The 14,500-nt window shown below is 44.1% G+C and overlaps 1 protein-coding gene and 1 long non-coding RNA gene across 12 annotated transcripts in view; one reads left to right on the top strand and one right to left on the bottom strand.

The window, feature by feature from the left end:
• Positions 1–14,500, top strand: part of TPK1 (thiamin pyrophosphokinase 1) — a 269,979-nt gene that overhangs the window by 231,738 nt on the left and 23,741 nt on the right. The window contains exon 9 of one of the 10 annotated variants that reach the window (XM_083578290.1): positions 1,258–1,342. The exons of the other annotated variants lie outside the window; for them this stretch is intronic. Within the exon in view, the coding sequence (XP_083434416.1) occupies positions 1,258–1,337 (80 nt within the window). The 3' untranslated portion in view covers positions 1,338–1,342. The remainder of the gene's footprint in view (positions 1–1,257; positions 1,343–14,500) is intronic. 10 annotated transcript variants of the gene reach the window in all.
• Positions 171–10,706, bottom strand: LOC310745630. Of its 2 annotated transcripts, none has more exons than XR_014540248.1 (3): positions 10,419–10,706; positions 9,105–9,265; positions 171–492 (listed from the first exon to the last, which is right to left on the bottom strand). It is a non-coding gene; the product is annotated as an uncharacterized lncRNA (long non-coding RNA). The 2 variants fall into 2 exon arrangements; XR_014540249.1 differs by lacking the exon at positions 10,419–10,706 and adding an exon at positions 9,668–9,951.

Here is a 14,500-nt window from a genome sequence, read left to right on the forward strand (position 1 = left end):
AAAAGACAGGCATACAGTGAAAATATTGTGGACACTGGGAAAGCACTATGAAATGTGAAGATGAGAAAATGCTTGTGAGCTTTCCCTGCCCCTTGTTGGTTATCTAATAAACCCTTTAGCAGTGAATATTAGCAAATAGCGTTCATGTATAATACAGATTGCATTCAAGCTGACTGAAAGCTTATTGGGATTTCACATTTTTATATTTGTGTATTCAACATAACCGTTCCATATTTGCCTAGAAAGCTTTCATGGACAGAACGTAGCTGAAAGAAAGCACACAAATCAGGGTGAAAACAAGCTTTTGCTTCAAAATCTTTTAATATGCTACATTGCTGCAGAACAGGAACCTGAACTTTCTTTTTCACATTTTCACTGTGGCCTTGAAGATAGGAATGGGGAAGCTTGTTTTATGTGCTTTTCGGTTCCTGGTTTTGTATTTCCACAAGGTTGAGCTTTTTCACACATGCAGCAGCAAGCTCAGGTTTGCCACTGAAACAGGACGGAAGCACTGTCAATCTTATTTCTCTGGTTATTGTACCCATATAATTTGAATGCTTGTGAATGTGTTTTCTGCATTCACACTTTGTATTTTTAGCTGTTAAACTGCTCTTCTTTAAGGTGCTACGAGACTGTTGCCGCTGAAACAAGGTGCATTGAAAAGTGTTAACTTGGCAAATCAGTATATTTCTAGTCCCATTTGCTTAGTCAAAATATGTTCAACAGATGGCTTCTAAATTTGAAGGAGGAGGACTATTTGTGTATTTTCTATTTGATATGGTTTAGTACTGAAATTATTTTTAAATGAAACAAGGAAGGTTCTCCAGTCTCCTTATGAATACTAATTGCAAGTGTGCCGTTTTTCTGTAATACAGGCTCAGGTTTACCTGCACATTTTAACTAAAGATTGGTTTACATTCTGATTTCATGCAGTTTTCCATTTTTTTTTTTATAAGCACCTACAGATCAGCCTTTTAAAGTCACCTTTGCACTTTGCCCTTCCAGCTGCCCTAACAAAAAGAATGGGTTGCCCTCCCTTCTGTTTGAATCCAGAGAAAGAAATACAAAGAATGGATGGGAAATCAGAAGATGCAGTGTAGATGCCTGCACTACGAGAGAAATTTCTATTTGTGGTTCTCCGGAATTGTCTCTGTGTTTGGCTCTGTGTTCCTATTTTATACTGTCATTGTGTGAAATTGGTAGCTCATTAAGTCTGAGAGACTCATCTTACATTATATCTTCTGGCACTTCCAACAGCATCGCCTCACCCTCGATTCTGTTTCTTAGAGTTCTTGGAAAGGGTGTGGAGAGAATCTCTAGATTCCCAGCTTTCATGAAAAGAGTAAGTTCCTAGAAATTATAGAACCAATGATATGAAGCAAGGTTTGCAGATACTGTTCTCTCCCAGGCTAGATCTACACAGCTATATAAAAAAATTGCTCTGAAAACAGTATGGAAAAACCGTTGTAAAACTCACAATGGAAACTATTTCAGCTCTACAACGCCATCTGGTGTCACATTGTTATATGATTAATATAGCTGAGTCCCTACTTTGTTGTTTGTGAAACAATTGTAGGTGAGCCAAAAATCTAAAAATTCCCACCGGACTGCCATAAAGGAGCCTGGTTTTGCTTCAATAAGTTTTTCCTGAAGAGCAAAGTTCCAGACACTATTCCACCAGTTTGTAATACCAAAACCAGAATGTGTTTTGTGCATCAAATTATAGTCTTGCTTTTTGAGGGGTAGATTTTTTTCCACCTTTGGTGGCCTGGTGTTGGTTCACCCCATCCTCTACTTGTTGTTGCTGTTGGGTGTGTTTCTCTCTTATTGACTTCTTGGGCGTCGGCATTCAAAAATACGGCATACTCCACTTCCAGCCTGAAGTGTTACCATCCAGAGTTCTAGCATCTTAGGCTACTGCTTCACCCATATGGGCCACCTCTCATTAGCAGTGCTTTTCCCATTTAGAGGGGGGAACTCTGCTCCCAGGAGTGTCCTCTAACTCTTGGTTAGTTGTTGCATGTTTAACTACCCATTTAATGTTATCTGCTCTTTGCATATGCCTGGGCTCACTGCTTTGGCAAATTCAGGTGCCATTAATCTCTCCTTAGTTTAAAAAAAAAGGAGTTAAAGTTTTGTTCCAAACATAGTAGACAATGTAACATTTTTGTGGAGAAAAACTATTTGTTAATGAAGTGTTCTCTGTAATTAAACATCACAACTTTGCTTTATTTGTACTTAATAGGTATAATAATGTTTGCCTATTGCTTTTTGTGGGAGCATCGGGTGTTTAATTAGTCTTTATAAGCTGTGTTGAGGTCCCAGGATATGACACAGCACCACAACCAGCAACAGTTCCTGTTAGCATTTTATTAATCAGTGCTGGGTATGGGCTTTGACATTTGCATTGCTTCAGAATAGCCTTCTGTAGTTCTTTTAGAACACATCTTTTTTTCCTCGCAAACTTTATTGGCTTTAATTTGTCTTTCTAGCTCTCTGAGTTTAGTTTTGCTTTTTTCCCATTAATATGATTTGCATTTTGGAAAGCTAAAAGCATTTGGCTTTTAGAATAATTTTAACGTGTTCTAAGTATCTTGCACATTAAATGTCTCCTGGTTATGCAAGGTAAAGAAATAAACCTAAAGTATTAGAACTCTCCATCAAATCCTGAACAGGAAGGAATAATTTTTTTCGCTTTCTTGACGACAAGTGTGGGGCTTAAAATATAGCATGGAATTGTATTTCTGTTAACTTTTGTGAACTGTGTTGAGGGCTGTTTGGCTGAAAAGTTGGCATAGAAATAATCTATAACATAGCATATTACATTACAATATAGTCAGCATTTGCCAATTCCTCTGTTTATTCCTCCCTTTTGATAACAATTGCAGGAGTTGAGCTACAGTTCTTTGAGATGCAGAACTGAACTTGATTTCATAATGATGAATCTTAACATTGAATGGGCTATCTTATTACAAACAAGCAGAATGCAAAATGGGAAAATTAAAGGGCTCACTTCTTCTGCAAAACCAATACCACAATACCAAAATGCCACTTCTGTCTTCAGGATTTGCATCCATCTGAGTGCCTATTGATGAGCACAGTCCACAGGAAGAACTGTGGCTTTTATGCCTTGCTTGCAGTTTGATCCAACAGGGCAGTTCTTACACTCTTTCACAGCTTGCATATGAGGACTTGTCCCTACAAATAAGGGTTCTTTGTAAACCTCATGAACTGCTGAAGAAGTTCAGTCCTCCTCTGGAGAATGACCTCCATGGGGGTTGGGTGCAACTTTAATATTTCATACAATATTAATATAATTGAAGGAAGCAATGGGTTTCGCTCCTACTCCTTCTAGTTGGTTCTTATCCTGTTGCTTCCTTTATCCACTGTGCTGGAAAGCTCTGGTAGACCAGAGTTTGGTGATGCTGTGCATTGGGATTCCACCAGAGTGCGGGACTGTAGCCTCCTTCTGATTGGCTGCAGGTACAGCTAGTAAGAGGGGGTCAGCACTTAGGGAGGGAAAAAGGAAGACAGTTGAGGGTTGGGGTACGTAAGATCCACTCTGAGGAACATCTCCATCCAGAGAAGGAAGTCTCTGGGCTTAGTTTGAAGCTCTTAAGCCTTTTTAGGATTATACAGACAAGAGAATAGCTGGGAAGCTGAATTGGGACAGGAATAGAGAGGTGTGAGGGAAGATTCTACTTGGGTCTCAATTCAGTAAGGAGGGGAGTGATCTTCTGGAAAGAGAAGAATCCCAAACCAGTTATGAGAGGTGTGGTGATCCCCTGGGTCTGCTATACTACTAGAGGAGCCTCAGGAGTGAGAGCTATAGAAGATTAGGAAACTGATAGAAAGTACCACCTTGTTTAAGAATGCAAGTATTGACTTCCGGGTTAGCGCGATCGACTAATGGCGGATTCCCTCTGAGCTCCAGAGGGAATCTGCTCAGTAGGGGATGGGTCCTGCCGCGGCGGTGACGTGGGGACCCTCAGAAACCACAGGCTCTGAAGCCTGTGGACTTGGTGACTCGGCGGGCACCATTTGCGCCCCCCCGACCCACGAAGGAGCCTTTTTAAAGGCTTCGGAATGGGGGACAGGGAGCGGCGCGGTGCTGTGAGTCGACTGCTTCCCCTACGGAGTGAAGCCACATGCCAGGGTCGGAGAGCGCTGACTTCTTCCTTTGAACATTTGGACTAAAAGTAACAACCCGTGAGTAATACGGAAATTGGATTTAAAATTTCTTTTTTGGATTTGGTACGAGCGGGGAAGGCGCAAAGAGGAAGTCCGTCTCCCCGTCTTGTAAACATCTTAAAGCAAGGACTAGATAACTAAGGTTGAGAGAACACCTTCTTCTTGAGAGGATAAAAGTAATTAATTTCACGTTTTGGCAGTATAAGTGAATTTGCTGGAGGATAAGAGTTAATTTTGAGAGTGGAACCGTCACCCCCCCCCCAGGACCCGGGAGCGATCCGTGAGAGAGCCTGTTGAAGAGATATAGAAGATTTTGACAGCTGTCAAACTAGCTGTCAAAGCTGGGGGGAAAAAGAGAACTTTGTTTCTGTTGCCTTTGCTGGTTATATTTGTTACATTCAGGTAATAAATTGTTGAAAATAAAGAGAAAAAGTTAATTTGACTTTTGGATTGGAACTGGAAGGAATACTAAGTAACCAGAACTCCTCTAGAGGGGGCTCTGGGACATTACAAGAATGGCTGCAAGTGGAAAAATACTGACTGAACTGGAGAGGACTTTCCTTCTTCTGGGAAAGTTACAAGAACAAAGCAATGTTTTGGCTACAAATGTCACAAAATTGAATGAAACAGTAAATAAACTTGCTGAATCTGGAAGGGACTTGATTCAAGTCTTTGTATCTGAACAAAAAGTTTTTGTAACTGAACTAAAAATCTTTGCAGCTGAACAAGAAAAGAAATCTGAGAAATTTGAGAAAGTGGGGAAAGAGATATATGACGATTTAGAGGGAAAGGAAGGAGGAGCTATAATGCCGCAGATGATTAAGGAGAGCCAGAGGCCTACTAAGATGGATATAAAGGAAAAGAAGAATGAGATTATGAAAATCTGGTTTGAATGGAAGAATGAGGAATGGAGAGATCTCCTCATGTGGAGATCTGAAGACTTATGGATTACAAACTTGACTAAAGTGGAAGCTGGAGTTTCTGGGACATTTGGACTTAAAAGAAGTAAGAAACAAGATTTGGACTACACTTTTAAATATGGAGGTCTGGCTGGAAGAAACATGGACCTTATTGGGACAGAGCTTCTCTGAGATTTGGTGTTTAATATAAAGGACTATCAAAAAAACCGGCAGAGAGGAATTGAGAGAGAATTAAGAGCCTCGGACGTGAGGTCACCAGGCTGACAGCAGATAGACTGATGGACATTTGTTGGAGCTCGAAACCGGGAAAGGCGGGGAGTGGGGCTTTGGGAATCCAAAGGGTGTACAATTATACTTTGTTTTGTTTTTTGTATTTTGTTTTGCTATCTATATCAAAATGGGGAACTCGTGAAAGGGAATTGGGGTCGATCTTAGAAAAATATATTAAGAATAAGTACTGACGTATAAAGACTGAGGTTTATGTTAAAATTGGTTAACTAAAATGAATTAAATATAATAAGGTAAAATTTGGGGATAAGAACTTGCTGAACTAAAAATTGAATTGGAATACAAGAAGGGGAGGTGTGGGGAAGTCAGGGAAATATGTTATTGAAAGTAAGGAATGCAAATTATATGTGTGTGTTTTTTTCTGTTTTTTTGTTTTTTCTTTATTTTTTGAAAATTTCAATAAATATCTTTAAAAAAAAAAAGAATGCAAGTATTAACACCTAAGCTGTACCATCCCTGCAATTAGTTTAAGGAACGCCTATACCATCCATGGGGAGGGGTGAGAGAGGGAGAGAAAGTTTACTGTTTCTTGAAAAAATTCTGTCTCCTGACACATCTTTTATTTCAACAATTTAGTTGTAAAATAAAAATCTTTTTCCTGTTTAACTTCCCTAAGTCTCCAAGTGCCAGAGTTTTCTTTTAAGAAGTTAAAATAACCAGTAGTAAGCGGGGGGGGGGGCTGCCTCATCCACCAACATGAACTAGCAAGAGAATTTCATTCAACATTTAATGAGTCAAAATTTCTCATTGCACTTGTCCTACAATAAAGGAATTTTAGGAATGAATCATATAGAAGGCAGGACAGATTACATATAGACTCCTTTTATACCCATTGGTGATTCTTTTTTGATATTTTAAAACAAGAATCTTTAAGGAACACCAGAAAATGATAATTTATCTTCTGATGGCTGCCATAATGAGTCAACTAGAAAAAAGGAGCTAACAAGCTTTCAATGCCTATTAAAATATTTTAAGTATGATAAAATTCACTAATTTTCTTAAAATGGGAAGAAAGGAGGCCTGTACATTTACTGGAAAATTGAGTGTGTTAATTATATTTTGGAATCTAACTAACACAATCCAAAATATAAGCCCCTCCCACCTACACTGAACCTGTATGTTGTCACCAACACATGCTAACACAAAATCAAACCAGATTATACAGCACCAGACACCAAAACATTTCTGCAGTGTGCAATAGACCAGCGTTTCCCAACCTTTTGCGACCGTGGCCCCCTTCCCACCTTGTTTCCTTCCTGTGCCCCCCACCCCGTCCTACCGGTAGAAAGGTAGCCTTTTAAATGTTTTGTTTGTAAATAGAACATGTTTTGTTTAGAATTTTATAATATATACAAAATACAATTACATAAAATGGTAAGAACATGATGAAATATTGTTGAAGCAGAAAAACAGATCTGGAAGGGACCCCCCGGGGTCATCCTTCTAGTGCAACCCCCTCAACGTAGGAAACTCTACTGAAGCATCCAACCCAGTAGCGTAGCCGGGGGCAGGGGGCGCCCCCGGTGGCACTTACCTTGGGGGTGGCACATCGGAGCCCCAGGCAAACAAGCAGGTCCCCTTGCCCAGCCCTTCCCATTGCCACCCCACACCGCACTTACCTGACCTGGGGGTTCTGGATTCCGGGCTGTACGTGTCAAAACAGGAGCCTCTGCAGTCGCCCTCCCCCCCCCCCGGAAACAAACCAGAACTGCTCCAAGAAAATGCACCTGAAAAAGGGAGTCCTAGGCCCTGGAGGGCTGCCCCTTACCCGCTTCTGATTGGTCAAGGGGATAGCCAGCTAATCAGGATTTTTAAAAAAATTCTCCACTTCTCCACCTTTGTGGCCCCCTAACCTCATGCTGTGATCCCCCATTTACGCAATTTTCGCCTTTGGCCCCCTTGGAATATCCTGGGGCCCTCCAGGGGGTCACATGCCCCCAGTTGGGGGAAAATGGGGGGGGTATTCTTTGTCTTCCTAATGACTGTATTGGTTAGAACTGGAAAAAGAAGGAACTTAATAACTGCAGAAATGCAGTTTGTTCCTAGGCTTGCATCTCTGTTATGTGGCCTAATGTTGTTGGTGAGCAGTTGCTTCAAGAACAGTCCTACCAGTCAAGGCCTGTGTGAGAGAGAAATCATCTCCCCAAACTGAATTTAGATGATTGATGAGCTGAGCTGAGCTGGAGAGGTATTAGCTGAGGGCTGTCATTAAGAAAAGGCAATGTTCTGTTATAGCTTTTTCTGCTGTACCTGCCCCATATCCTTAAGAGCTGATCACCTGTGAAAAGTTAGATAAGTACTCCCTCACCCTCCAGGTGCCTCACAGTATCTGTATGCTGTGAATGAAAATGAACAGCAACCATATTAATTGTTCCCACTGATTTCATTGTTTTCAGCAAAACCTGCTAGGTGAGAGCGGCTGATATGTGAGGGCAAAGACCATTTTTAAGAACAAGATGTCTCTGTATTGTGAGGTACCAATGGATATGGACAGAACCAGCAAACCCATGATGCAAGGGGAAGCAGCCCCCTCAGGTAGTCGAAGTGCAAGAGGCAGTCCTCTGCCCCCCTCCACCCCCAAAAGGGAGGAGTTCTGGCGCACAGTCCCCAGCCAGGGAACCTAAGTGGGCGGCAACACTTAGAGGAGTTCCTTGGCTCCCATCAAGTTTGGCAAGAGCCGGGGCTTTGCTGCGCGCTGATTGCTGCTTGGCTCCCCCCCCCCCCGTGGTGCCCTGGTAATCGCTGAACTCAGTGGGAGCCAGGGCACTCTTCCAAGTGCTGACATGTTTTCATACAAGGCAATATAAACAGTTACTACTGGATCACTTAAGCCAGCTGTAAAAAGGCCTGCATGTGTAGAATGGGGATTTAAGAAAATACATTCCTGCCAGCCACCACAGAATTATGATAAAACTGTTTTGCAAGATATTAAATATCTGAAAATGTGAGGCAAAGCACAACAGCTTGGATTGCCTTCTGTTTCTTTTTCTATTTATTTAGCGTGTGCACTTTGTCCTTAATTTAATAACTCTGCATTCACTTCTGTGTTTCTAACACAGTGTTGCCTTCTGGAGTTACAGAATTCCATTTTCCCTTGGCTCTGGTTTGAGCCAGTGACAAGGAACAGCAAAGAAAAGGTCCTAAATAATCTTAAAGTGAATTAAGTACTTATCTATATGGCACCATCAGGGTCCCTCTGGGTATCACCAGTGTGGGTGCTTGCTTATACCTTCTATGGTGCCCACAGAGGGTCTCAAAAGATAGCACTTCAAAAACCCATGATGCGCAAGAGAGCATTTGCTCTTCATGCTTAGTTCATGTTTGTACCAATTTAGCCTCTCTTACACTGAACATGTCTAAATATCATTGGGTGCCAGGATTAGACACCCATTTGGCCTTCTGTTCTGAACAAAGGAGAACTACAAAGATCTCTCTGGGAGCAAATGCGGCAGTAGCTGATGTCGGTAACTCTTCTGCCCACTGATGGCGTGGCTGAGGGAGTAGCATACCCACATCATTTTGTGGTCCTGTTTCTTTTTCTTTTCTTTTGGACATGGCTGCCATTTGGGGAGGGATGAATATGGGAGGGATGAATATGGAGCTCAACAGGAGAGAAAGAAAAGTTGGCACTGCATCCCTGTTCACGGAGAGAATTCCATAAACAGGGAAGAAAAAGAGAATTCACTTTGTGAATTTGGAATTTACCAGATGGAGGGGGACGCCATTCCTGATAGGGATGACTCCCCCTGCTGGAGACAGGCAGGGTCTTCAACTTGCAACGTCCTCCCAGAGAAGAGGCACCATCCTGTCTTTCCAGACTGACCCTGCTTGCTGCAAGGGATGGTTGGGTCTTCATGTCTCTTTCTCTGTGTGGAGAAAAATGCTTGCCTGAGTGCTTGTTTTATGTGGATTTTCCCTTTGTCTAGTCTTCTCCTTCATCCTGTTTGCTAGACCCCTTTCTGAGTGAGTTTTTTCACTGTGTTTTCCTGCTGGCTGCCCCCCCCTCCCAGCCTCTTCATTTTGATTTCAATCTCTTCGTGTTTCTCTCCCCACCCCACCCCCGTCCCCACTCTATTGTCTGGGGAAGGAAAGAGTATAGGGGGCAGCTGGATTCTGACCCGATTGTCAGTCAGGCACAGGAGGAATTGTCTAGAGGCGACAGGGCCAGGAGCTTGTGTTTCCCGCCCAAAATGGAACACCATTTTGTTTCAACAACTCAGCATTTCTTCAGGAGGCCCCAACAGCTCCTAGAGATGTGATTGCTGCACCTGTTGGTCTAGTGACTTTCACAATCTCTGTGCCCTCTGCCTGCCTCGAGTGGCTGAATGGTTGCTGCACCTTCAGGTCCCAACACAAATTGGGAGTTTTAGCAACAACTGCAGTGTGTTCAGTTGCATTCATTTCCTGTGCCCAGAATGACTTTGCCTCAGCAGGGCAGCCTCTCTCCTCACGATGTTGGCACAATGGAGGAGGCCTAGACATTTTGAGATCCCAGGCAAGCAGCCTTGGGTGATTCTCCAGGTTCTTTGGCAGGTAGGAGTATGGAAGGCCCCCTCCCCCCCCCCAGTTCTGAGGCCTTCCTTGGTTCAACAATTTTCCCCAGACTGCTTTCTTGGATGAAGGGGTTTATCTCCACAGATAACCACCTCTGCGGGTTTTTACACCAGGACCAGCTTGCTTCGCCACCATAACAGTAAATACAAGTACAAGCAGTCCACACGCAGCCACGGGGGAAAGAGGGGCTATTCCCCACACAAAGCCCCCCTCCTGCCCCTCACATCCAAGCTCCCAGGAGCCCTTTCTGGTTGACCCTCCTTTGCCACCAAAACCGGCTGAGACATCTGTTCCTCAGGCAGTAGTTCAACAGGAGACGTCGCTTCTACTCCCCGGGTCAGGGTGCCACTGCAGCCCAGTGGGTGGCCTCTGGGGAACTGCCTGAATTGGGGTCCTCCCAGTCCAACCCAGACATGAAAGAGAGGGAGCTCTCAGAAGAGGAAGTGATTGAGGCTAAGAACCAACCTAGGGTGTTCTCTGCTGAGGTTTTTATGCCTTTCTTAAAAAGGCTTGTCAGGTGCTGCAATTGCCAGAGGAAGAGACAGCCCCCCCCCCCCACGGGGCCCTTGGAAGCAACCAAAGCTCTTCCTGCCACAGCAGCTAAGCCTGTCTCTGTTCCCTTCCCCAAGGCCTTTGAGAAACCTTGGGATGCGGAATGAGGAACCCCACATAGAGCTTAGGCTCCTTGCAAATGGGGAAAGAAACATTCTATTGTGTCTTTCCAGATATGTTTATGAATCACCTCAGAGGTCCAGTGATTATCCACCATGGTAGTCCTGGCTTCATCCTTGGTACTCCCTTCAGAAGGCGAAGGGGTCCCAGGTGTCCATGTGAGAAACAAGTGGAAGCGTCCCTGAGGCCTGCATTCGAGGCCAGTGCTTTCGCCTTTCAGGCTTCCACCACCTTCTCTGTATTTATGTGTTTAAAGCAGTGAGCTGTAGAGATGAGATCACATGCAGACATTCCCAAGTTTATTAAGGATCCCTTGAAAAAGATGACCTATGCTTCAGCATTGGCTGCAGACCCTTCCATGGACACTCTGCAATTAATGCATGGTCCTTAGCTACTTCCACAGTGGCCTACAAGACAATCTGGTTATGACAGTGGGCTGTTGACACTGCGTCACAATCCTTTATGATCTCATTACCTTTTCAGGGTCAGAACCCTTTGGGGAATCTCTGGAACCTCACCTGGTGGATTCTAGGAATAAGAAGAAGGCCCTATCTTCCGCCAACAAGCCTAAGGAAAAGTCATGCCAGACTCAGTTTTTTCATACTACCCAACAATTTTCCAAGTCTTGTCCCTTCTTTTCCATTCAGAATAGAGGGGGTAGGCAGGATGGGGTGCTCCCTGCCCCTCCTCCTTCAGATCAGGAAAGTCTTCCTCTGCATCCTCAAGGCCCCCAAAAGAGGGGAGTAGAATATTTCTGCCTGACTTAGCTCCCAGTAAATCTGCTTCCCCAGGGGGTGTAATGCTGCCAGCCTTTGTTCACTGGTGGGCAGGTGGATGTTGGAGATAGTATTGATAGTACGCTCTCGAGTTTGCTTCTTGTCCACAAGACATCTTCATCCCTTCACCTTGCTTAAGGCTTCAAGAGAAAAATCAGATATTCCTACTGGCAAAACATCATTTGTAGAAAATAGGGACAATCGAACCAGCAGGTCACTCTCAGAGCAAGTCAGGGGTTTATTCAGTCTTCTTTCTGGTGCCATATTATAAAATATATCAAGAATACAGATAGATCAGATGACTGAAAATTAAACAGCTACAAAGCTACAAAGGACTGCCAGAGAGACCTGAGAGTCAAGCTGAATCTCTGCTTGAAGAATGGTCCTCAGCATTGGACTTCTAGTTGAGGTCAGTTGGGCCTCTGTAAAACAGGGGAAGGGGTGATCTCAGTGACCAGGCTGGGCCATAAGGGGTCAGGCAGCCCTAAGGTATCCTGGGCCCAAGTTATTCAGGACTTGGTAGCATCTAAGCAGCTGGTGCACGGGTGGCGCTGTGGGTAAAACCTCAGTGCCTAGGACTTGCCGATCGCATGGTCGGCGGTTCGAATCCCCGCGGCGGGGTGAGCTCCCGTCTTTCGGTCCCAGCTCCTGCCCACCTAGCAGTTCGAAAGCACCCCTAAGTGCAAGTAGATAAATAGGGACCGCTTTATAGCGGGAAGGTGAACGGCGTTTCCGTGTGCTGCGCTGGTGCTGGCTCGCCAGAGCAGCTTCGTCACGCTGGCCACGTGACCCGGAAGTGTCTCCGGACAGCACTGGCCCCCGGCCTCTTAAGTGAGATGGGCGCACATCCCTAGAGTCGGACACGACTGGCCCGTACGGGCAGGGGTACCTTTAGGCAGCTGGTGCAGATGTTTTTGCAGAGGTGTCACGTGCTGTTGGCAGTCTGCCCCCATCTAGTTCCCTGACAAGTTGTTTCCTTGGTTGGAAAATGTTAAGGGAGAGTTGTATTTTGTTTTGCTTTGAATGTGGGGGATCATTCAGAAATGCAGTTCATCACCTGCTGTCTGAGATGGCAGAGCCCAGCAAGTGCTGCATTGCACAGCTCTTCCAACCGCACATTTCAATTCCACGTCTGATGTGGCTGGTGCACCACTTGAACTGGCCTAATCTCTGTGAGCAACCTGCTTTATTATGTTTACAAACATGATTGTAATGTAATTAAAGATTAAATTACAGATTGTTTTAGAAAGTTTTTCATTAATTTGTGCAATTCTGGAGACCAAGCAAACCAAAATAAAACATGCCATGGACATTTCCCATGTAGCAAAGAGAAAGCAGTCCACAACTGGCTTTTTTTATTTAAAACAATTGTCTGGAAACCAGTGCAATCAATTATGGATGTTTAATATAATTTTTAAAGGTCATTTCTGCAAAAAGCCAAGATAATGCTGCCTTTAACTGCTGCTGTGATTTGCTAGAGAAGGACTATTAACAGTCCGTGCTTAATAGCAGGCCTGTGTGGACTCCCCTCCGTTCAGAAATCAGTGTTGTGTGTTGATTAAAAAGCTTAAATCCACTCCTGGATTCCAAAGAAAATGGACAGGAACCGGGGGAGGGGGGATGGTAAAAAGTTGAGTAACTAATACTGTATTTTAAATGGAAATGAGCTTCCCAGGCTTATTTCCCTGCTTTCTCTTCTTCCTTTCCTCCTTTTAAATGTTTGTCCTTCACCATCTTGTGGGATGTAATTGCATGTGGTTTGTTTGTGTTATTCAGTAAATCCATAAGGAGCATTTAGATAGAGGAAACAAATGACATGGATGCATGCAGAGTGTGCCACCAAAGAGTTTGTGCTCCCCCTGCCCATCATTTTTAGCATTGTATGAAATAATTAAGCAACTTCTGTATGGCAGACCCACAGTGGCATGTGACCCTCCAAACAGATTATAGCCCCCAAGGTGTAACTTGTATCAAGTGCTTGGACAATCATGCGGTCTACTACTGGAGCCTGTCTTCGCATGCAGGGAAGTCCCTCACTCACTGAGGGTTTGAGACCCATCAGCTACCCTCACCTGGTTTAGCCAGCCATTCAAAGCTGTTCCTAGGGTGTGGCTGCTGTTGAATGCTGACAGCATCTAGAGGTACTACCCCCTCCCCGGACACCCCATACAGTAGAGGGAAGTGAGGGGCAAATGGGGCTTGTCAACCTGGGAAGGTAGCCCATCTTGGAGAAGAAATACTCTGATGCTAAACCTTCACTGTAAACCCTGTGCTAATCCAAAGTGGAGTCCCTCAGATGGTTGGATGGCACCTTTTGCCAACTCCTGTAGCCTAGCTGGTGCCAAAGGTCTTGCTCTGCTTTCCAAGGCTGAGGGGTGGTGGTCTTGTCATCTGGGCAGTTTAGGACCTCCATATACACGATTCCGGCTTGTGGCCTGGTGAGGTCACTTCAGTGCTTTGAATTCACCCCTCCATTGTCTCTCAAGACAAATGGGCATCAACAACAACAGGAGGGGCATCATGTTTCAATTTGTTTCAATTCAACAAAGGGACTATGTTTCAATTTGTTGGATCACAAATTGGTTTGTTGGTTTGCTCATTATTATTTAGATAATTTATAGATCACTTGATATTTCAAAGAAATTATCTAAGCAGTTTACAACATTCAAAAAGTATCAAAAACAGAAGTCAAATCAAAAGAAGTAAAGGCAAAGGACCCCTGGACAGTTAAGTCCAGTCAATGGCGACTATGGGTGCGGTGCTCATCTCACTTTCAGGCCGAGGGAGCCGGCGTTTGTCCACAGACAGCTTTCTGGGTCATGTGGCCAGCAGGACTAGACCACTTCTGGCACAACAGAACACCGTGACGGAAACCAGAGTGTGCGGAAACACCATAAGAAACATACATTTTAGAGCATTTTAGAGCAGACAACAATTAGATAACTCCATGTGGTGTGTGGTATGGTTAACTGTAGTTAACCAGGTACAGTGGTACCTCAGGTTACATACGCTTCAGGTTACATATGCTTCAGGTTACAGACTCCGCTAAGCCAGAAATAATGCTTCAGGTTAAGAACTTTGCTTCAGGATGAGAACAGA

The sequence above is a fragment of the Podarcis filfolensis genome (assembly GCF_964270895.1).
Source record: "Podarcis filfolensis genome assembly, chromosome: 12".
In the NCBI taxonomy this organism is placed as follows: Eukaryota; Metazoa; Chordata; class Lepidosauria; order Squamata; family Lacertidae; genus Podarcis; species Podarcis filfolensis.